Source organism: Aphelocoma coerulescens, chromosome 1A (genome assembly GCF_041296385.1).
Source record: "Aphelocoma coerulescens isolate FSJ_1873_10779 chromosome 1A, UR_Acoe_1.0, whole genome shotgun sequence".
NCBI classification, from domain to species: Eukaryota; Metazoa; Chordata; class Aves; order Passeriformes; family Corvidae; genus Aphelocoma; species Aphelocoma coerulescens.
Window position 1 is genome coordinate 4,236,873 of NC_091014.1, and position 24,485 is coordinate 4,261,357.

Here is a 24,485-nt window from a genome sequence, read left to right on the forward strand (position 1 = left end):
CCACTGTCAAGAAAATTAACTCTACCTCAGCTGAAACCAACACACCTATCAACTCCATGCCCTTGTCCGAAGTCTCTCTCCAGCTCTCCTGTAGACTCTTAAAGTACTGGCAGGTGCTCTTAGGTATCCCCAGAGCCTTCTCTTTCCCAGGCTGCTAGTATGAAGCTGTTACAAAGCCATGGCAATCAGGCAAGAGAATATACGTAGCCTGGCCATATGAATGATGTTATGTGAGGCTGCAGAAGAGCAGGCTGTGAATATCTGAGTGTACTTAGAGACAGGCCAGTCGACCTAATGTCACCAGAGATGTTCTTTTGGGAACAGAAACACGTGTAGGTGCTGCAGCAGCAGCAGGTGCAGCTGGTGGGATTGATGAAGTGAACAAAGAAGTCAACTGACCCTGTTAACTGGTCCTGACATATCATGCTGCAGGTCAGCAAATTTGGGAGAAATTCTGAGAAGTCTATAACAAACAACAGTCAACCCATTTCAGGGTGGGCATGAACAAACTCCCCTGAATCAAAATAGAAAACTTCTCTTTTCTGTGAAATACCCTGTTAGTAAGAAGGGGCAAATGTATAACTGGGCAGATATATTTAAGTGATCCTAATATACCATGCTGCAAGTCAGCAAATTTTGGAGAAATTCTGAGGAAACTGTAACAAACAAAGGTCAACCCATATCAGCGTATGGATGAACAAACTTCCTGAATAAAAATACAAAGCTTCTCTTTTCTGTGGAATTCCCCGTTTATAAGGAGGGGCACATTTATGACTGGGTATATATTGCAGTGGCACTCCTGAGGATTCAAACAGTCCTTTCTCCAGGGAGAAGAGGGAAGGAACGGTTCAGCTGCCTGCTCTGAGACTCTGCTTCAAGGTAAGCTCTTGCTCCTTCCTCAGCATCGACTCCAATATTCAAAGTCTTTCCTGAGCTTTGGAGTAAATATATATAGACAAAGCCTAGGCTGGAGTTGCTGAGCTCTAAGGAGCAATCAGAGTTTATGCATACACTGAATTTTGCAGCATTTTAGTATTTTCTGTCAGTCAGGAGGGCAAGGACAGAAGGAATGATTTGGGAAAGAAACTCAAGACAGATCACCTGAAAATTAATATCAAGGTGTTGAATAAGAAGGCTGGGGGAGATTATTGAGTACCAAAACCCCATCCATGACCTTGCAAAAAACCTCTGGATAAACAGAGGTGGTATCTGAACTTCTGGAAAAATCCACTCTAAGCCCTGTTTGGGAAAGCTAACAATCTCTTTTCCTGGAGATCGTATAAACCCAAAGAGCCTCAGACTGCAGCAGAGGCATTTGAGAGTCCACTGCCACTTTGGGGCTGCGAGCAGAGTCCTGTGCCACTCTTTCCCACAGAGGTAGGTCAGTTGCTATGTATCTATTAAGCTAGATCTTGCATTAGTTAGGTATATTTTAATCTTGTGCAGAGGGTCATGCAAAAGGACTTTTCAGACGCTTCTCTGCTTAATCTGGGGCAGATGTGGCTGTGCTCTGCACAGCACTGTAAAAAGTCACCACCTGTGGTTCCAGTTCTCAGTTTCCAGCTCATTCAGCACGTTCCTGATCCAGGGCTGGTAAAGAGAAAAGGACCAGATGTCTTGGCTCAGAGCAGGGCTGTGTGTAGCTTAACATCCTGAATGCAATGGAAATGGAGAGATGAGGGCCAGGGAGAAGAATAAGAGCAAATGTGCAAGGTGACTTGTAAGGACTTCATCAGTCCTCAGCTCAGACCCTTCCCAGCCAAAGGTGGGCTTTGTGTTTTAGAGGCTGTGGCAGATTTCTCTCCCAGGAACCCTTTTAGCTGCCTGTCCTGCCTGCCTTATTCCAAATGCTGCTGATGTTAAATCATTCCACTGAGTGTCTGGCAATGCAAATGGAAGCATCCCTGCTATCCCAAAGCCTGTGCTGCCTCTGAAAGGAGACAAAGCCCCTTGCTTGGCTGCCAGCATCACAGGGAGCTTTTCAGAAGTTTTCTCCTAAAGGAATGATCTTACTGACTGCTGAAAATAATGTCAGCAGTGAGAAAGACAAGACAGGACAGGTGGCTGTCCAAGAAATAGAAATTGCTGCAACGGTGCCTTTGACTGTACAGGAAAATCAATCAGCAAAGCTGAAGATGGGCATCAGCAGGAATCCCATGCAGCCACGGCAAGAGGTGTCCCTCGGTGCTTGCATTGCAGCAGCCATTGTGCTGATAAGATAGAGGTGTTATCCCTCGTGCCTGCTGCTACCATCTGCTTGGCACCTTCCTTTTGTCTCTCCATGCGTCTGCAAGTTCAGAGTCTGGGGCTGGATAATGTGGAAATGCAAGTTGAGCAGCAGGACACCCATTGCCCAATGTCAGCTGAGAGGCAGGACCCCAGGTGGACCATCTGGGGCTCAGGATTGGGTCTGAGTGGCAGAGCTGCACATCTGTGTGAACCTGGGTGGGGCCAGAGACATGTAGGAAGTGCAGCATCGCTGTTCTTTTCCTGCCCAATGCCCCAGGAGACTAAAGCCCAGCTCAGCATTGCAGAGGGCTGAGCAGAATCCGTGCCCAGCTGCAGGTGTCTGCTGTGCAAAGGTGCTCAGAGCAGGAGGGAGGTGGGAAAAGGTGACCTTGTCCCAAAGCTGTGCCTCAGTTCCACGACAACTTTGCTGTGAGAGCTGATTGCACTCGTGGTGGGTTTGGATCCTTTCTCATACAGGCTGAGCTCTCCCACAGCTGCCTCCTCTGGGCTCCTTAACCCTGTTTTATATTTCACCCTTATTGCCCTGGTGATTCTCCATAGCCAGGAGGACAGAAGTTACTCCTTTCCTGGTCTCTCACAGTCTCCTCTTCTGCCAGCTCTGTCCCCCTGCACAAAAAGGCTCCAGGCCATGACCAGCTCTCTCCAAGCTGAGTGTCCCTCTGCATTTGCCTTCCAGGGGAGCACGAGCCCTTCGCTTGAAATCCTCCCACGATGCTGCGCCGGCTGCTGCTGCTGCAGGTGTTGGCCAGCTGCCTCTGGCTGGGACACAGCGAGGTCTTCAATGACTTTGCAAGTTGTTCTAGGTTTTTCTATGAAGGGTTCACCCCAAATAAAGCCCTGGAGCCAGCAAACCCAGCCTGGATCTGCCAGCGCTACAACAACCAGTATCATTTTGCCACATTGTATGACAAAACACGGCGCATTCCCGTGTACTCTGCTTACATCTACCAGCCTGGATCTTCCCCAAGACCTAAATGGTGGTTTGTTGAGCCCCAGGTAAGTGTTTCTCTTACAACACATCACTCTCCAATAGCTAATTGAAAAACTACAGCATTTAAACCAACATTTCCATTTCCTCCCACACCCACACACATGCAAATGGACACACTGGATGGGATTCTCCTCATTTACCTTCAAACATCTGCACCACATGGTTCCTCTGATGCATCTGAGACATCAGCAGGAGGATGAGATGAATCATATCCCAAAGGTGCCCAGTTTTTAGCATTGACCTGACAAAAACATCAAATTGCATTGCATTACAAAGTCAAATGATTCCCCTCCCAGTGCCCTGCTGTGGGGAGTGACCAAGTGATGGGGAAAAGGCATCCAAGAGAGCCTAAACTTCAGGGACCAAGAGTCCTGCTGGGCTCTGATCCCCACTTTGCCCTGCTCTGTTTGGCATCCCTGGCAGAGCTGATCTGCTCCCAGTGCAGAGTCAAACGGGCTTTGTGAGTGGTGTGAGAAGAGTGAGGAGAAACTCACAATGGGGTGAGATGGCCCAGGGACAAAGCCTCGGCAGGCACAGGCACTGGAGATGACAGGGTCAGGTTAACCCTGGGGGGATCTCTGGAGTGATGATTCAGGCAGTGAAAAGTGAGGAGCATCAGTGTCAGTCCAGTCAGAAGGGCGTGATCTCCATCCACGGGCAGTGACCCCTGAGCCCCTTTGGCTCAGGCTTGGTCCAGAAGGATCCAGCAGACAGCCAGAACTCCACAAGCTACAGAGCCCTCACAAATGTCCATCAGACTTTCAGTAGAACAGGCCAAGCAAATTAAGGAACAGAAAAACAGGAAATTCAGGACCTTTCTACGGGCAGGGTAGCAGGAGATTTTTCAGTGAAAATGTGCCAGAGCATTATGCCCAGTTCCAGAGGAAGGCTGAATATGTTTCCCTAAAGATGAACAAAAAGATCTTGAACTTATGAAAAGAATAATCATTGCAGCCTATTACACATAGCAACTTGAGCAAACAACTTGGTCTTGCACCACCACATGTGGCAGCCTCCACATTTAGCAAGGGATAAAACTTCTGTCTTTTTGTAGAATCATAGAATCATAGAGGGGTTTGTGTTGGAAGGAACCCTAAAGATCATCTCAATCCAACTCCCCTGCATGGGCCAGGCCACCTGCCACTAGACCAGCATGCTCCAAGCCCCATCCAGCATGGGCCTTGTCCTCCTAGAGCCTGCACACAGGACACCAGCAAAATCTTTGATTCCACTCACTTTCTCCAGAGGCCTTTCTGGAGTAGTTAGCGTGCCCAGGACTCTTTTGGGATTACAGGCTCCTCTCAGAGGCTGATCATTTGTAACTTCTTTTCAGTGATGCTGCAGAAGATGCTCCCTGGCCCAGATCACCTCTGAGACACATTCTTAGCACCACAGTTGCAGATTCCATTCACATTGGGATCTTCATTTTTCTTTTACTTACTGAGCAAAAATCTTCATCCTTGAATGAACTGTAGCCCTCCCAAGGAAACCTCAGCTCCAGAACTGATTTCCCAACACATTTCCCTGTGCATGGGGTTAGAGGAGGCAACCTCTGGTGTTCCAGGAGTGGGGAACACTTGTAGCAACAAGACAAAGCATCACAGAATCACAGAATGGGCTGAGGGGCTCCAGGGAGAGCCCTGGGCAGATTTGGGCTGTGGAGACAGGAGGAAAGGGAAGCAGATGTGCCAGGCAAGGTGTCTCACCAACGTCACCTTTCAAACCTAGGAGTGGAAAGTGCTCCTTGTCTCATGCACCCACCCATTGTCCCAGCACAGGCTGCAGGCTGGATCCCAAAGGTCACAAGTCAAAATGAGAGCAGTCAGATTCTGAGCTTCTTTCTCTTTAAAGCTTTTGTGTTCATGCAGGAGGGGCATGTCTATTATTTCGCTCACATTCATACATTTTCATACACTGAGATCACAAAAAATGGGATCTTGACCATCAGAGGCTTCTGCTCTGGGGTAATCTGCTGCATTACTCCCATTCCCCATTCTAACACCTCTTCCTCTTTCCCTGTCAAGCTGATAGGGAATAATAATCTCAAGGAGATGGAAACAGAGCAAACCCTCCTTCAAAAAGGGTTCACCATGGAGGATATCGAAAAGAACCAGGCTGTCCTCCAAGACTACGACAACCTGATTGGTTTGGACGCTGGCCATTTGAGCCCCAGTGGCCATCAAAACAGTTATATCAACAAGGCGGCTACTTTCACCCTCACCAACATAGTGCCCCAGGACAGCAGCCTCAACAAGGGCGCCTGGAACATCTACGAGTTTAGAACAATGGCCGCAGAGAGCAGGGGCTGTACAACCACCTACGTCATCACGGGTGCTGTGCCTGGGAACACCATGGCCAAAAACAGGGTTAATATACCCAGCCACATCTGGTCAGCTGCCTGCTGTCTGGAGAACACAGAGCCAGTGAAGGCGTGGGGGGTCATTGCTGAAAACGACAAGAACGACAAGTTCCCGCTCCTCACACTGGGGCAGCTGGAGGCTGAGTTGACCAAGCTCTATGGAGGGAATCAGGTTACTCTGTTTCACAGTGCCTGTCCCCGCTAACAAACCTCACATCCTTGATGGAAAAGGCTCGGTGTCTTTTTCCACATGTCATAGAATCACAGAATCACAGAATGGCTTGGGTTTGATGGGACCTTAAAGATCATCTTGTTCTGACCTGCCTGCCACAGCCAGGGACACCTTCCCCTAGACCAGGTTGTTCCAAGCCCTTTCCAGCCTGGCCTTGAATGCTGCCAGGCATGGGGCAGCCAAAATGTCTCTGGGGAACTTTTGCTCATACCATAGCCTGCTCATGGTAATTTACTTCTTTATAATATCCCGTCTAACCCTGCCCTCCATCAGTGCGAAACTATTCCCTCTTGTCCTGTAAGTTTTTACCCTTGTCCAAAGTCCCTCTCAAGCTCTCTCAGAGATCCTTTAGGTACTGGACTCCCAGGAGTCTTCTCCAGGATGAACACCTACAGCTCTCTCCAGAGCAGAGGTGCTTCAGCCCTCAGAGCATCCTCATGGCCTCCACTGGACTCCACTCCAGCAGCTTTGTATTCTTCTTGTGTTGTGGGCCCCAGAGCTGGAGACAGCACTGCAGGTGGGGTCTCACCAGAGCAGAGTAGAGGGGGACAAATGTCCTGTGCAGTATCTGTGCTGCTTCCTTCTCTGGTGTGTTTCCATCTCTGCCCCTCATGGCACCTCCTCCTCCGTTCAAAGGCACAAAGAGGTGGGCAGTATTTATGAGATCATGTGATTATGTGATTCTGGGACATGGTTTTGTTTGCTTGCTTTGAAACTGCACCTTGAGAGCAACAGCTAAAGTATCAGACAGGCAGGCTTTGCCATCAGATATCCAGGATGCTTTGAGCAGCCAAAGCTAAATTCCTATGATGCACTCCTTGGATACCTTCATTCTCTGCTCTGCTTCTGAAGCTTATCTGCAGATTTATGGGAAACTGATTTGGGGAAATGTATTCAATGGTTGTAAAAAATCAGTGTATGCCAGATCATTTAGTTTGCAAGAGCTTACAATAAAAGTCATTTGCTGCAGTGCTGGATTCCAGGGTCAGCTCATATATAAACCACAAATTGCTTCTTACTGAAATTTCCACCACCAGCACTGATGTCACAATGCCCAGAGCATCCCTGCAGGACACTGGGTGTCCAAATGCAATCTGAGGATGCCATAACACCCACACAAGTGTCAGCATCAGACACCAGTTATCCTCCTGTGAATGGGCATGAACAAAGTGGGCCACGGTGCCAAGAGCTCACACAAGCTGCGTCACTTCCAGAGCTGCCAGCTTGAGCCTGCATTCTCAGCTCAGGAGCTGTTGTTCATCCTCCTGCTGGGTCTCATTGCTCAGCCAGGACCAACCTCTTTGGGGGCTGCACTAAAACATTGGTTCTGGTGGCACAATGCCCAGAGCATCCTTGCAGGACATTGGCTGTTTAAGTGCCATCAGAGGATGCCATAACATCCACACAAGTGTCAGCATCAGACTCCAGTTACTTCTTCTCAGCAAACACCTCTGCTGTACCTCAGGGGCTCCCTCTGACTCACTCACCCACCTCTGCACACCTGCTGGGCCTTGAGACCACACTCATCCTCACCACTGCTCATCCCATGCCCACTGCCCCTGCTTTCCGCGCTCTGGAACCACGGGCTGCTTGACCAACTGTCGTGGTTTGACACTGGCCAAATGCCAGGCACCCATGAAGGCAGCTCACTCACTGTCCCCTGCCACAGCTGGACAGAGGAGAGAAAAATTAACAAAGGGTTCATGAGTTAAGGAGAAGGAGAAAACACTCCAAGGGCAAAACAGGCTCAGCTGACAGAAAAAAGTGAGTTTATTACCAACAAAATCAGAGGAGGATAATGGGAAGTAAAGTAAGCCCTTAAACACACCTTTTCTTCTCCCAACCCCTCCCTTCTTCCCATCGACAGCTCAGGGGGACAGAGGTCTGGGGGTTTGGTCAGTTCATCACCCAAGATTTTCTTCCACTGCTCAGGGACAGGAGTCCTTCCCTGTGAGACTGTGGGATCCCTCCCACAGGAGACAGTTCTCTGTGAACTTCCCCAGCGTGGCTCCACTCTCACTAGCAGCAGTTCTGCCAAACCTGCTGCAGCGTGGGCCCCTCCCACAGGCACACAGTCCTCCCAAAACTGCTTGCCGTGGGTCACTCTTCCATGGGGTGCAGTCCTCCAAGGCCAGGTTGCTCCAGCCTGGCAGCAGGGCCCCCTCTCTCCACCAGGTCTCCCACTGGATCACAGCTTCCTCCTGGCATCCACCTGCTCTGGCATGGACACCTCCCCCAGGGGCTGTGGGTGGATCTCTGCAGCCCCCGTGGATCCCCGGGGGCTGCAGGGGCACAGCTGCTTCACATGGTCCTCACCATGGCCGGCAGAGGAATCTTGGCTCTTGTTCTTGGAGCACCTCCTCCCCCTCCTTCTCTACTGACCTTGGTGTTGCCGTGTTGTTTTCCCTCATGTTCTCACCTCCTCCTCCTCTTCTCTGGCTGGAATTAAAACTACATGCCCCACTTTGTTTTGATTTTTGTCTTAAAAATGTTATCACAGAGGTATTACCAACATCTCTAATTGGCCCAGCTTCGGGCCATGGTAGCATGTCCATCTTCAGAGCCACCAGGGATTGGCTGTCGGAGACAGTGGAAGCTTCTAGCAGCTTCTCACAGAAGCCACTTCTGTAGCCACCCCACTATCAAAAACCAGGCTGTGCAAAACCAACACACCAACCCCATCAGTCCTACCTCTGTCAACTTCACAGGTTCTTCCCAGGACCTTTAGCCCTGGCAGTAATCAGAAATGCCCTGCCATCCACAGCAAGCTTGTGAAATACATGGGAAGCCCAACAGAGAAAAGGATCAGCTTGGATTCTGCCTTGTTTTGTGTACGAGGAGTGCTGCTTTCCATCAGTCCTGATCAGGGCCGGGTAACTGGGGAGGTCCCCTATGCCTGGAGTTTGGCCAGGCATTGTGACATCCATTCACAAGAAGTGCTGGAAGGAGAACATGGGGAACTACAGGTGTGTCCACCTGACCTCGTTTCACAGAAGGGTTAGGGAGCAGATTGTCCTGAGTGTGAGCACACGGCACACACAGGATAACCAAAGCATCAGACCCAGCCGGGAGGAGTTTAGGAAAGGCAGGTCCTGCCTAAGCAACCTGATCTCCTTTGATGGCCAGATGACTGGCCCAGTGGATGAGGGGGAGGCTGGGGAAGTGTCTACCTGGACTTCAACAAAGCCTTTTGAACGGTCTCCCACAGCATTCTCCTGGAAATGCTGTCAGCCCAGGGCTTGCACGGGTGCACTCTCAGCTGGGTGAAGAACTGTCTGAATGTCCAGGCCAAGAGAGTGTTGGTGAACGGTGCCACATCCAGCTGGCATCCGGCCACAAGCGGTGTCCCCCGGGATCAGCGTTGGACCTAGTCCCATTTAACATCTTTACTGATGATCTGGCTGAGGGGATGGAGTGAACCCTCAGTAAGATCATGGATGATGTCAAGTTTAGTGAGAATCTCAACCTGCTGGAGGGTAGGAAGGCTCTGCAGAGGGACCTGGACAGGCTGGATCGACGGGCCAAGGCCACCTCTGCGGGCACTGCAGAGAAAGGCCACGAGGCTGGAGAAGGCCCTGGAGGGCAAGGCCTGTGAGGAGCAGCTGAGGCTGCTGGGGTCGTTAGCCTGGAGAACAGGGGGCTCTGAGAGATTATTTCTCTCTATAGCTCCCTGAAAAGGGGGTGTAGCCAGATGGTGGTTGGCATTTTCTCCCAGGCAACAAGCGAGAGGATGAGAGGACAAGGCATCAACCTGCACCAGGGGAGGTTCTGGTGGGACATCAGGAGGAGTTTTGTCACACAAAGGGTGATTCAGCATTGGAATGCACGGTATGGGGAGGTGGTGGAATCCCCATCCCTGGAGACTGGATGTGGCATTCAGTGCCATGGTGCACTTGGCCAGGTGGTGATGGGTCAAAGGTTGGACTCGATGAACTCAGAGGCCTTTTCCAACATAAATGATTCTGTGTTTCTCACAGCAGCCCAGCTTGGAGCAGAGCAGAGGGCTGCCCCAGCTCCTCAAGCATCCTGCCAGGCACCTTTCATCTGGGATTGCCTCTGCTTTCTGCTGGCCCTGCTGTGAATGGGGAATAGGGATACAGCCCTTTGCTGGGCCCAGAGCTGGTCCATGCCCACAGTGGGGTGGGAAGCACCTCTGTCCCCTGGCAAGATGCAGCTGCACTGACATGGGATGCAGGGTGATTTTGCAGTTTGCTCTGGGTCTGTCCATCTTTGGGAAGAGCTCTGGGCTCCAGTGTGTCACTGGGATTTTAGACACTAGGGAAAAATGATTTTTGCTGGGAGCTGTGAGGAGATGCTGGGAGCTAAACTCACGTCACTGCCACGTCTTGGATCATGCAGCTTGCTCAGTCCTTTTCCAGCAACACCAAGGGTTCAGGTTCTGTGGACTGCCATGTGCTGTCCCAAAAGACAAGGAAACAGGAGAATCAAGACAGTGGCATCTTCTGGCCTCTGCTTGAAAGAGCAGCTGGGCAAAGCTCCTTTGGTCCATCCAGGAGCCAAACTTTCTTGTCAGGCAAGTTTTATAAGGTTACATTGTAAGGTTACACCTCCTTTGATTTCTGAGGAACTACTTATCTCCTGTCTATCTGGGTGGACTCCTGTGAGGTCACACTCCCTGCACTGAGGTTCTCACTTGCTGCACCTGGGCAAAATGTCCCTTGGTGCTGGGCAACAGCACTTTGGCACAGGAACATCAGCCAGGCACCTCCGAGGGACAGGATGTGAGGAGGTGCTCAGGAACGCTGCTGCCCAAGTCCTGTGCCACACACCCAAGGATGCTGCAGAGAACATTGATACCCTGGCAGTGCTTTTGGGAGATGCAAACTGAGTTTCCAGCATCACCCAGGACAGCCACCCACACACGATGCTCCAGGCTCTGGCTGATTTCTGTGGAAGATCAGCCTGTGAAGGTCTCTTACACCAGGACGTTGGGAAACTCCAGGCTGCTGATTACAATGAGGAAGGAAACACCTCTTGGCAGACCATGGCCCTAAGAGAATTAGAGACACTATGTACCCAACAGGACTCTGGATTTGGAGCTGCTCAGCGGATGCTCAGAAAACAGAAGGGACCAGTTAAATCCTGCCATGAGCAGCTGCAGAATGTCAGTCAATCCATAGCATTTAGAAAAAAAAAAAGAAATTTCCATTTATTCTTGTCTTTAGGAGGGCATAAGTGAGGAGGAAATGGATTTGAAGCAAGCTTAGAGAAGTCCATGATAATACTAACTCAAGATTTTGAAGTGCTTTGCCATCAGCAAGTGAAACACACAGATCTCTGACAGGAGAAATGAAGCAGGAAAATGCAAAGCAGCTTGTCCAAGCTTATGGAAGAGAAGAGAAGAGAAGAGAAGAGAAGAGAAGAGAAGAGAAGAGAAGAGAAGAGAAGAGAAGAGAAGAGAAGAGAAGAGAAGAGAAGAGAAGAGAAGAGAAGAGAAGAGAAGAGAAGAGAAGAGAAGAGAAGAGAAGAGAAGAGAAGAGAAGAGAAGAGAGAAGAGAAGAGAAGAGAAGAGAAGAGAAGAGAAGAGAAGAGAAGAGAAGAGAAGAGAAGAGAAGAGAAGAGAAGAGAAGAGAAGAGAAGAGAAGAGAAGAGAAGAGAAGAGAAGCCCAAAGAGCACACAGACCTCCAGGCTGCATCCCTGTGTCCTACCATCCTTTCATTTAAAAAAAAGTACTTGTCATTTTGTACTGCAGTTTTCCACACAGTTTCAAGTGATAATTCTAAGCTCCATGGATGATTTTTTTCTGAGGTGGTGTCATCTAATGCATTATCTCCTCCTCTGTACACATATGATATGAATGGATTTAGTACTTCAGAATGACAAAAAGAGAAAAAAAAAGAGAGTCCTAAATTTTACTCTTAAGGCAAATTCTCTTTCTTATGGGCATAGTGAAAACAAGTTTGAACTAGCACTCATTCCTCATCTGGAAAGGAGAGAAAACACTGGGTGGAAACTGTAAGACAAAAACATTGTTAAGATGCTACTAAATGTATAGATTTAAGATGTGGTGATTTCCTGCATTAAAATGTTGTCTAGTGTGTTTTTTGTGTTATCTGTTCCGCTGGCAGATTTTGCTGCAGGCTGATTTGAAACAAGTAGCCAAACAGCTGAAACAGCTCAGAAAGACAAGCACACCACAGAATCTTTAAGGGCTTCCATCTACTCAAAAGTTCACTTCTCTTACATCTGCAAACGGGGCTTATGTGCAGACAGCTTTGCATTTACAGGCAGAGCAATGGGTGGCCAGGCCCAGGAGAATTTACACCTCTCAATACAGACACATCAACTTGCTGCACGTGAGCAAGCTGGGCTACCAGAAGTGCCATCTGCACTGTGCTGTGCTCAGAGGAAGGGGTCTGGCCTTCCAGCTGCACTAAATAGACTGCTCAGAGCCTATCACGCTCTGGGGAGGACAATATGGCTTTTGCTGCCTTTGTTTGAATCCCAGCTTTTCAAAAAATCCTTGGGTTCTGGTCACAGCTCTGCTGTGCACCTGTCATGGTTCTAAGTGCTCTCCTGAAAGCTCATCTCCCTCATCATCAGAGCGTGGAGCAACAAGCTCCAGAGGTACTTAAGTGGTACTTGAGGTGCAGAGTGAGGCAGCCCCATGCAGGTGTCTCCAGGTGTGGTGATGTCCCAGCTCTGACCGCAGCCAGCAGAGCTCCAGGCCTGCCTCAGCTGCATAAAGAGATGCACCCTGGGCCACTGCAGCTGCCCTGAGGTATGGAGAGCCCATGGGGGACTGGATGATGTGCTGCAGGATCCTGGGCAACAGCTGCACCCACCTGGGCCAGCAGACAGAGGCCAGGCCCCTTCCCCAGGGGCAGCTCCAGGGCCTCTGGATACCTGGGAACAGGGAAACAGATCCCAGCGCAGACATGGGGCACTGCCCGGAAGCACCATGGAATTCTGCTCCTGTTGTCTCCAGCTGCCATGGGCAGAGCAGCAAGAGCCCTGCCTTGTGCCAGCTGGGCTGCACAGACAACCAGGAGAAGAGTTTGCTTTTGAGGATAACCAAGTGAGGACAGCACTCTCGCCCCCTTTGCTGGACAGCTCCTGCGCTCCCAGGTCCTCTGCCTGGATGGATTTTTTCTCCTGGGATCAAATGCTGACACAGCCCCTCAAGGGCTGAAAGCATCAGTGCGATTTCAGGCTGAGGCACCTCTGCAGCCACCTCTGCTGTGCCTCAGGGGCTCCCTCTGACTCGCCCACCCACCTCTGCACACCTGCTGGGCCTTGAGACCACACTCTTCCTCACCACTGCTCATCCCATGCCCACTGCCCCCGCTTTCCACGCTCTGGAACCGTGGGCTGCTTGACCACCCCCATCAGTCCCACCTCTATCAACTTCCCAGGCTCTTCCCAGGACCTTTACCCCTGGCCAGTACCCAGAAATGCCCTGCCCTCCACAGCAAGCCTTTGAAACACTTAGGAAGCCCAGCAGAGAAAAGAATCAACTTAATCACTTCAAAATCCCCTGTCTTGGGGTGACTTTATGATGTTGTATCCACTCCCTGCTCTATGCCCAGAAGTTAATTTTGTGCCTTTCTATGCCTGTAAACTGAGCCTGAGAGGGGAGAGAGAAAAAAAACAAGCAAAATTTTCAAAGTAGTTTGCAGTGTTGTTTCAAGGACACAGAGATACAGTCTCTTCTGCTTCTAGCAGCAGCAAGAGGGGAGGAAGCACACTGCTTGCTTTCCAGCCAGCTTTCAAACTTTTTCTCCAGAGGGAGACGGAGAGTTGAAATTTCATTTTCCTGGGACTTTTTTTTTTTCCTTCTTCTTTTTTTGGACTGTTTCAACATCTGAACACCTCGGGAGAGGTGGAGGCCCCTGAGGTGGGTCCACGACCCAGCTCTGAGGAGGAGGGGAGAGACCATACCTACAGAAGGACTCTAAAATCTTCCCAGGTTTTCTCTCCACTGCGAGAGGTTTTATTTTTTAGCATTATCCTTCTCCTGGGTGTTTGTTAAATAAATAGTTTTTATCTCTTTCAGTTCCCTCCGAGGAAAAAAATTCTTTTTTTTCCCAAACCTGGTGGGAGAGAGCTGGTTGTAACCTGCTTTCTAACAGAGGATATTTTCCTCCAAATTTGTCCAAACTGGCACATCCCCTCTCTCCAGTACTACAATCACAACAGAGTTTACATTGCCCTACATTTGATCAATTACATTCTTGATATAGAAACTCAAGCCAAGTCAACTGCAAATTTGACATCCAACGTTTGATTAGGAAGGGTGGAGAAGGACATTGAGTACCAAAACCCCACGCAAGGTGTTGCGAAAGCCTCCTTGGAAATCCTATAAAACCAGCCAGTCTCAGACTGCAGCAGAGGCATTTGAGAGTCCACTGCCACTTTGGGGCTGCGAGCAGAGTCCTGTGCCACTCTTTCCCACAGAGGTAGGTCAGTTGCTATGTATCTATTAAGCTAGATCTTGCATTAGTTAGGTATATTTTAATCTTGTGCAGGGGGTCATGCAAAAGGACTTTTCAGACACTTCTCTGCTTAATCTGGGGCAGATGTGGCTGTGCTCTGCACAGCACTGTAAAAAGTCACCACCTGTGGTTCCAGTTCTCAGTTTCCAGCTCATTGGTCAGCACGTTCCTGATCCAGGGCTGGTAAAGAGAAAAGGACCAGATGTCTTGGCTCAGAGCAGGGCTGTGTGTAGCTTAACATCCTGAATGCAATGGAAATGGAGAGATGAGGGCCAGGGAGAAGAATAAGAGCAAATGTGCAAGGTGACTTGTAAGGACTTCATCAGTCCTCAGCTCAGACCCTTCCCAGCCAAAGGTGGGCTTTGTGTTTTAGAGGCTGTGGCAGATTTCTCTCCCAGGAACCCTTTTAGCTGCCTGTCCTGCCTGCCTTATTCCAAATGCTGCTGATGTTAAATCATTCCACTGAGTGTCTGGCAATGCAAATGGAAGCATCCCTGCTATCCCAAAGCCTGTGCTGCCTCTGAAAGGAGACAAAGCCCCTTGCTTGGCTGCCAGCATCACAGGGAGCTTTTCAGAAGTTTTCTCCTAAAGGAATGATCTTACTGACTGCTGAAAATCATGTCAGCAGTGAGCAAGACAAGACAGGACAGGTGGCTGTCCAAGAAATAGAAATTGCTGCAACGGTGCCTTTGACTGTACAGGAAAATCAATCAGCAAAGCTGAAGATGGGCATCAGCAGGAATCCCATGCAGCCACGGCAAGAGGTGTCCCTCGGTGCTTGCATTGCAGCAGCCATTGTGCTGATAAGATAGAGGTGTTATCCCTCGTGCCTGCTGCTACCATCTGCTTGGCACCTTCCTTTTGTCTCTCCATGCGCCTGCAAGTTCAGAGTCTGGGGCTGGATAATGTGGAAATGCAAGTTGAGCAGCAGGACACCCATTGCCCAATGTCAGCTGAGAGGCAGGACCCCAGGTGGACCATTTGGGGCTCAGGATTGGGTCTGAGTGGCAGAGCTGCACATCTGTGTGAACCTGGGTGGGGCCAGAGACATGTAGGAAGTGCAGCATCGCTGTTCTTTTCCTGCCCAATGCCCCAGGAGACTAAAGCCCAGCTCAGCATTGCAGAGGGCTGAGCAGAATCCGTGCCCAGCTGCAGGTGTCTGCTGTGCAAAGGTGCTCAGAGCAGGAGGGAGGTGGGAAAAGGTGACCTTGTCCCAAAGCTGTGCCTCAGTTCCACGACAACTTTGCTGTGAGAGCTGATTGCACTCGTGGTGGGTTTGGATCCTTTCTCATACAGGCTGAGCTCTCCCACAGCTGCCTCCGCTGGGCCCCTTAACCCTGTTTTATATTTCACCCTTATTGCCCTGGTGATTCTCCATAGCCAGGAGGACAGAAGTTACTCCTTTCCTGGTCTCTCACAGTCTCCTCTTCTGCCAGCTCTGTCCCCCTGCACAAAAAGGCTCCAGGCCATGACCAGCTCTCTCCAAGCTGAGTGTCCCTCTGCATTTGCCTTCCAGGGGAGCACGAGCCCTTCCCTTGAAATCCTCCCACGATGCTGCGCCGGCTGCTGCTGCTGCAGGTGTTGGCCAGCTGCCTCTGGCTGGGACACAGCAAGGTGGTGAAATCCTTTGCAAGCTGCCCTAAGTTTTTCTATAAAGGCTTCACCCCAAATAAAGCCCTGGAGCCAGCAAACCCAGCCTGGATCTGCCAGCGCTACAACAACCAGTCTTGTTTTGCTACACTGTATGACAAAACACGGCGCATTCCCGTGTACTCTGCTTACATCTACCAGCCTGGATCTGGCAAGAGACCTCAATTGTCCTGGTTTGTTGAGCCCCAGGTAAGTGTCTCTCTTTCAGCACATCACTCTCCAATCACTAATTGAAAAACCACAGCATTTGACCCAACATTTCTATTTCCTCCTGCTTCCCTACACACATGCAAATGGACACACTGGATGGGATTCTTCCCATTTACCTTCAAAGACCTGCACCACATGGTTCCTCTGATGAATCAGCAGGAGGATGAATCATATCCCAAAGGTGCCCAGTTTTTAGCATTGACATGACAAAATCATCAAATTGCATTGCATTACAAAGTCAAATGATTCCCCTCCCAGTGCCCTGCTGTGGTGAGTGACCAAGTGATGGGGAAAAGGCATCCAAGAGAGCCTAAACTTGAGGGACCAAGAGTCCTGCTGGGCTCTGATCCCCACTTTGCCCTGCTCTGTTTGGCATCCCTGGCAGAGCTGATCTGCTCCCAGTGCAGAGTCAAACAGGCTTTGTGAGTGGTGTGAGAAGAGTGAGGAGAAACTCACAATGGGGTGAGATGGCCCAGGGACAAAGCCTCGGCAGGCACAGGCACTGGAGATGAGAGGGTCAGGTTAACCCTGGGGGGATCTCTGGAGTGATGATTCAGGCAGTGAAAAGTGAGGAGCATCAGTGTCAGTCCAGTCAGAAGGGCGTGATCTCCATCCACGGGCAGTGACCCCTGAGCCCCTTTGGCTCAGGCTTGGTCCAGAAGGATCCAGCAGACAGCCAGAACTCCACAAGCTACACAGCTCTCCCAAGCAGCCTTCAGACAAACTTCAGTAGAACAGGCCTGGCCATATGCAGAAGAGAAAAAGAGGAAATTCCTGTCATTGCTAAGGACAGGGTAGCAGGAGGCAATGTGGGTGAAAATGAGCCAGAGAAGGAAGCCATACGCCCTGTTCCAGAGGAAGGCTGAATATATTTCCCTAAAGATGAACAAAAAGATCTTGAACTTAAGAAAAAAATAATCATTGCAGCTTATTACACATAGCAACTTGAGCAAATAACTTGGTCTTGCACCACCACATGTGGCAGCCTCCACATTTAGCAAGGGATAAAACTTCTGTCTTTTTGTAGAATCATAGAATCATAGAGGGGTTTGTGTTGGAAGGAACCCTAAAGATCATCTCAATCCAACTCCCCTGCATGGGCCAGGCCACCTGCCACTAGACCAGCATGCTCCAAGCCCCATCCAGCATGGGCCTTGTCCTCCTAGAGCCTGCACACAGGACACCAGCAAAATCTTTGATTCCACTCACTTTCTCCAGAGGCCTTTCTGGAGTAGTTAGCGTGCCCAGGACTCTTTTGGGATTACAGGCTCCTCTCAGAGGCTGATCATTTGTAACTTCTTTTCAGTGATGCTGCAGAAGATGCTCCCTGGCCCAGATCACCTCTGAGACACATTCTTAGCACCACAGTTGCAGATTCCATTCACATTGGGATCTTTATTTTTCTTTTACTTACTGAGCAAAAATCTTCATTCTTGAATGAACTGTAGCCCTCTCAAGGAAACCTCAGCTCCAGAACTGATTTCCCAACACATTTCCCTGTGCATGGGGTTAGAGGAGGCAACCTCTGGTGTTCCAGGAGTGGGGAACTCTTGTAGCAACAAGACAAAGCATCACAGAATCACAGAATGGCCTGAAGGGCTCCAGGGAGAGCCCTGGGCAGATTTGGGCTGTGGAGACAGGAGGAAAGGGAAGCAGATGTGCCAGGCAAGGTGTCTCACCAACGTCACCTTTCAAACCTAGGAGTGGAAAGTGCTCCTTGTCTCATGCACCCACCCATTGTCCCAGCACAGGCTGCAGGCTGGATCCCAAAGGTCACAAGTCAAAATGAGAGCAGTCAGATTCTGAGCTTCTTTCTCCTTAAAGCTTTTGTGTTCATGCAGGAGGGGCATGTCTATGACTTCTCTCACATTCATACATTTTCATACACTGAGATCACAAAAAATGGGATCTTGACCATCAGAGGCTTCTGCTCTGGGGTAATCTGTTTCCTTACATGCATCCTCAGTACTGACACTGTTTCATCTTCTTTCCCTGTCAAGCTGATCCAGCCAACTTATCCCAGGGACATGAAAACAGAGCAGTTCCTCACAAAGCAATACAAGATCAGTCCACAGCAAATTGGCCAGAGTCAGGCTATCACCCAAGACTACAAGAACCTGACTGAGTTGGACCGTGGCCATTTGAGCCCCAGTGGCCATCAAAATGGCAACAACAACAAGTCAGCTACCTTCACCCTCACCAACATAGTGCCCCAGAACAGCTCTCTCAACAAAGGTGCCTGGAAGGACTACGAGAACCAAACAATGGCCCAGAGAACCCAGGGCTGTACAACCACCTATGTCATCACGGGTGCTGTGCCTGGGAACACCTACATTGCCAACAACAGGGTTAACAAACCCAGTCACATCTGGTCAGCTGCCTGCTGTCAGACCAACACCAACATGAAGACTTGGGCGGTCATTGCTGAGAACAACAAGAACCAGGTCCAGAACCTCACACTGGGGCAGCTGGAGGCCAACTTGTCCCAGCTCTATGGGAGGAAAAAGGTTTCTCTGTTCCACAAGGCCTGTCCCCGCTAACAAACCTCCTATCCTGGGTGGAAGAGGCTCGGCGTCTTTTTCCACATGTCATAGAATCACAGAATCACAGAATGGGTTGTGTTTGATGGGACCTTAAAGATCATCTTGTTCCATCCCCTTCCCTGGTGCAGTGACACCTTCCACTACACCAGGTTGCTCCAAGCCCCATCCAACCTGGCCTCGAACACTTCCAGGCATGGGGCAGCCACAGCTTCTTTGATCACCCCATGACAGGGCCTCACCACCCCCTTAGTACAGAATTTCTCCCTAACACCTCCTCTAACCCTGCTCTCTGTCAGTGTGAAACTATTCCCTCTTGTTCTGTCACTCCATGCCTTTGTCCAAAGTCCCTCTCCACATCTACTGGTGAACTTCCAGGTAGTGGAAGGGGATCCAACTTCCCCCAGAGCCCTTTCTTGTCAAGGCTGAACACCCTCAACTGTCTCAGCCTGTCTCCATGGCAGAGGTGTTCCAGACCCTGGAACATCTTTGTGGCCTCCTCTGGATTCCACTGCAATAGGTTTGTGTCCTTCTCATGTTGTGAGCCCAAAAGCTGGAGGCAGCACTCCATGTGCAAAGACAAGATTCTGGACAAGCTGCTCTGGCTGATCCTGCTTGACCAGGGGTCTGGAATAGAAGATCTTGAGAGGTCCCTCCAAAACCCAACTACTCAGTAATTATGTGATTCTGGGACATGGTTTTGTTTGCTTGCTTTGAAACTGCACCTTGAGAGCAGCAGCTGAGGTATCAGACAGGCAGGCTTTGCCATCAGATATCCAGGATGCTTTGAGCAGCCAAAGCTAAATTCCTATGATGCACTCCTTGGATACCTTCATTCTCTGCTCTGCTTCTGAAGCTTATCTGCAGATTTATGGGAAACTGATTTGGGGAAATGTATTCAATGGTTGTAAAAAATCAGTGTATGCCAGATCATTTAGTTTGCAAGAGCTTACAATAAAAGTCATTTGCTGCAGTGCTGGATTCCAGAGTCATCTCATATATAAACCACAAGTTGCTTCTTGCTGAAATCTCCACCACCAGCACTGATGTCACAATGCCCAGAGCATCCCTGCAGGACACTGGGTGTCCAAATGCAATCTGAGGATGCCATAACACCCACACAAGTGTCAGCATCAGTCTCCAGTTATCCTCCTGTGAATGGGCATGAACAAAGTGGGCCACGGTGCCAAGAGCTCACACAAGCTGTGTCACTCCCAGAGCTGCCAGCTTGAGCCTGCATTCTCAGCTCAGGAGCTGTTGTTCATCATCCTGCTGGGTCTCATTGCTCAGCCAGGACCAACCTCTTTGGGGGCTGCACTAAAACACTGGTTCTGGTGGCACAATGCCCAGAGCATCCTTGCAGGACATTGGCTGTTTAAGTGCCATCAGAGGATGCCATAACATCCACACAAGTGTCAGCATCAGACTCCAGTTACTTCTTCTCAGCAAACACCTCTGCTGTACCTCAGGGGCTCCCTCTGACTCGCTCACCCACCTCTGCACACCTGCTGGGCCTTGAGACCACACTCTTCCTCACCACTGCTCATCCCATGCCCACTGCCCCTGCCTTCCACGCTCTGGAACCGTGGGCTGCTTGACCAACACATGGAAGCTGCTGGATGTCCCTCGTGTACGCAGCAAATGTACTGTGTGTGCTTCTGCATGAAACACGTTCTGTTTGTGGCAGTGCCAGGCCAATCTCCAGCTGCTCGCCCAGAGAAAATGCACATTTCTTCATGTCAATCTGCTGGGACAGGCTTTTTCCTGGGCAATGATAATCAAAGATATGAGGGTCCTTCCTGAGTGTCACAGGAGGGCCCACTGGGAGTTTCCTGTCTTCAGGTAAATGGGTATCTAGAAAAAGGAAAACACTTTCTAAGTGCTTTACCTTGCTGGGAGCTATTAGCGGAGAGGAAAGTTAAGTTTATCAAAACCCAAATGTGTATTCTCATGTGTTACTTTCATATCCAAAGTCAGACTAAGAAATCAAGTCAATATTAGATGTTTGCTTAACCAGCTTAGCCTCTGAATACAAAGGCCACACTTTCCTATTATGAACATTTTGTAAGATTAAACCCCCTTTGATTTCTGAGGAACTACTTATGTGTTGTGTCCCTGGATGGGATCCTGTGAAGTTACACTCCATGTACACAAGAACCACCAAACCTATTCAAACTAATCACACAATAGGAGAGTTTTCCTATTCATTTTGGTTTTACTGTTGCTCTTGGTTATCATCTGGGTTCTCCTCCAATGGGATTTACACACTCACCTTTCACACAGTAACTGTGCAAAGACTGGAGCTCCAACAGCCAACAACAAAATCCAAACATATTAAGTCTTTTGTACTTTCAAATATATCCTTCCCTGGTAGATGGCATTTCATTTAAGAGAGGCTCAGCAAAATTGTACAGATGATTATTTATATATGTGTAAACATCGGATCCATTCTAAGGAATACTCAAAGGCCACAACAACATGAGCTGTTTCTGAGAATCCAGGTCACATTCATGTTTCCTCTGAAAACAGCAACAACTTAAGCAAAGACCAGTTTTACTTGATGTTATTTTCAGGGAACTGCTAATTTGTGATTCACTGTAAACTCAGAGCCTCAAAATGCTTCATAATCTAAAGAACCTTCCATTGAGGCAGATTCATTTATTGAAGAGAACCAAGAGAGAAAATACACTCATGATCAACCTGATCTGTCTCAAGTGCTGGATGGATGTTCTGCTGTGCCAGTGGGTTTGAGGGGTTTTACAGCAGATGCTGAAGAAGTCCAGAAAATGCCAACATCATTCCACAGCAGTACCTTGGGAATGCAAGTCGGCATCCTTTTGTTTTTCTTTTCATATGAAGTTACTACGTTCACACAAGATTCAAAGCCCAAAGCAAATGAACCTGTATGATATAAATATGCTAGAAAAACCTGCAAGCTCAAGAAGGCTGAACCAGTGATTTCTGAGCTGGAAGCAAACACGTTGCACTGCCTCCATCCCTCAGAGAGTAAGTGCTAGGAACAGTGATTTATCTCTGTTCATCCCATGCTGGTTTATATGCAGGTGGAATTGAATGACTACACTTGGTGTCCAGGTAAACTCTGGATCTTAGATATCAAAAAAGATTTTAAAGCAAGTGTTTTTATCTTGCTTTTTGAGAAAAAAAAAGGAAAGGAAAAAAATGAGGAGAAGGTTTTGCTGCTAAGTGTCTTCCAGTTTCAAGCATGAGAAGTCTTCAGAAAACTGCAGTTTAAGAGTATCAGATAGATGGTGATTATCAGAGAGCACAGGTGAAGATGGTCAAAATGAGCTATTGAGCACATAGATCGGGAATGTATAAACCAGCTCTTGTGAATACAGACACAGACATTCCAGATTAACACATCACATCCTTTTTTTTTTTTTAACAGCTGCAGAAAACCTGTTTAAACAGCTGAACTTCTATGGGAAAAGGGGAAAAACAAGACTCAAGGGTCCCACTCCCTGGGGCTTCATTGAATTATTGAATGGTTTGAGCTGGAAGGGACCTTAAAGATCATCTTGTTCCAACCCCCTCCCAAGGCAGGGACACCTCCCACTATGCCAGGTTGCTCCAAGCCCCCCAACCTGGCCTTGGACACTTCCAGGGATGGGGCAGCCACAGCTTCTCTGGGCAGCCTGTGCCAGGGCCTCACCACACTCACAGTTAAGAATGTATCCCTAATATCTAATCTAACTCTGCCCTCTGTCAGTGGGAAGCCATTCCACCTTACCCTGTCACTTCACGCCCATGTCCAAAGTCCCTCTCCAGCTCTCTTGGAGCACCTTTAGGCACTGGAAGGGGCTCTAAGGTCTCCCTGGAGTCATCTGTTCTCCAGGCTGAACACCCCCAGCTCTCTCAGCATGTACCCTGGAATATGGCTGCAGACAGAGAATCCAAACCTGCCCATCCTTTAGCCCCATGAAGTGCAGTGAGTGACACAGATCACTCCAGCACACAGCTCCTGCTCATGTGGCACAAGAGGAGCACTCCTACATAATGCACATAAAAATTTCTCAGTGCCAGTGGTGGTGCTAGAATTTTCTGTATGAAAGCATAATCTGGCAGGTAAGGTCATAAAATGGAAATCTGAGAACTAGTCCTAGAACACATCTCTGTTTGCAGAGCACACATTAAACTTACAGGTACTTTCACATCTGACATAAATTAAAAGCCCTCTTTCAAAACCAAGTTGTGTTTTTCTGTTTCTAAGTCTTCTAGAAGACAGCACTGTCAAATGGAGAGTTTCTCTTTGAATACCCACTGCCTGTGTGAATGGCTACTCCCCTCACTTCCAACAACACTGACCTCTTCAGGGTTTGTCTCCCTTACTGCCATCCAAGCCTGTGGACCTTGTCAGAAAAAAAGGGACACCTGAAGAGGGAAATGCCTTCCTATTTACCCTTGCTGACTTTACTTTTCTCTTCAAACCCTCCTTCTCACTCAGAGTGAAGGGCCATATCACAGAATCACAGGATCAGTTAGGTTGGAAAAGACCTCCAAGATGATGAGTCCAATCTTTGACCACCTTGTGGCACCAAGTGTCCTGTCGAGTCATTTCTTGAGCACCTCCAGGGATGGTGATTCCACACCCTCCCTGGGCATCCCATTCCAATGCTTAACTACCCTTTCTGTGAAGAAATTCTTCCTGAGGTCCAATTTGAACCTCCCCTGGGGCAGCCTGAGACTTTGTCCTCTCATCCAGTTGCTGGTTGCCTGGGAGAAATGACAGACCCTCATCTGGCTGCACCCTCCTGTCAGGGAGTTGCAGAGAGCAATAAAGTCTCTCCTGAGCCTGCTTTTTTCCACAATAAACAACCCCAGCTCCCTCAGCCACTCCTCATAGAACTTAGCCTCCACACCCTTCCCCAGCTCTGTTCCCTTCTCTGGACTCACTCCAGCACCTCAATGTCTTTCCTGAACTGGAGGGCCCAGAACTGGACACAGGACTTGAGGTGTGACCTCACCAGTGCCGAGTACAAGAGGACAATCACTGCCCGGTCCTGCTGGCCACACTACTGTTGTTACAAGCCATGATGCCACTGGCCTTCTTGACCACTTGGGCACAGCCAGCTCATGTTCAGCTGCTGTCACCAGCATCCCCTGGTCCTTTCCCACTGGGACACTTTCCAGCCACTTTTCCCCAGCCTGTAGCACTGCCTGGGGTTATTGTGGCTGAAGTGTAGGACCCAGCACTTGGGCTTGTTGAACCTCATTCTGTCGGCCTCGTACCATTGATCCAGCCTGTCCAGATCCTTCTGCAGATCCTTCCTACCTTCCAGCAGATCGACATTTCCAGCATACTTGATGTTATCCGTGAACTTACTGAGGGTTCACGTGATAAAATTATGTAGTACAAATAAGTCCTATTCCAACAGGAATAAAAAAGGCCATGGGAAATATAAATATCAAGGCTACAGAGTGAGAATAACTCAACAGGAATACTAACCAGTAAAGCAATGACACATACATTCTATCTCAAACCAGAAAACTAGACCAAGACCTCCTCATGTCTTCTGAGTTATAAGGAAGGGATCCATCCCATTTGGCTTTTGTCATATGCCATGTAAGCATCTGCAGTTAATCTGGTCAATCTGGGCATTGTTAAAGTCAATGCAGAGAAACAGGTCATGACCCTGAGTCATTTGACCTGTATATACACATCAGTAACTATGTATCTCTGTGTGTGTATAAATAAATACACATTCACCTACATATATTACATCATAATAAAACATTTATTACTATATATAGTATATATTTATTATTATATCTACT

The 24,485-nt window shown here is 49.0% G+C and overlaps 2 protein-coding genes across 2 annotated transcripts; both read left to right on the top strand.

Moving 5' to 3' along the window:
• Positions 1-786: 786 nt before the first annotated feature.
• LOC138104453 (endonuclease domain-containing 1 protein-like) lies at positions 787-18,689 on the top strand. Its single transcript, XM_069003754.1, has 3 exons — positions 787-879; positions 15,806-16,128; positions 18,150-18,689. Exons 2-3 carry the CDS (start codon positions 15,841-15,843, stop codon positions 18,687-18,689), a joined length of 828 nt encoding a protein of 275 aa, XP_068859855.1. The 5' UTR covers positions 787-879; positions 15,806-15,840.
• On the top strand, positions 805-6,580 carry LOC138121150 (endonuclease domain-containing 1 protein-like). The gene is made up of 3 exons (XM_069034392.1): positions 805-879; positions 2,927-3,246; positions 5,266-6,580. The coding sequence occupies exons 2-3, from the start codon at positions 2,962-2,964 to the stop codon at positions 5,803-5,805; spliced, it is 825 nt and encodes a 274-aa protein (XP_068890493.1). The 5' UTR covers positions 805-879; positions 2,927-2,961; the 3' UTR covers positions 5,806-6,580.
• Positions 18,690-24,485: the final 5,796 nt, after the last annotated feature.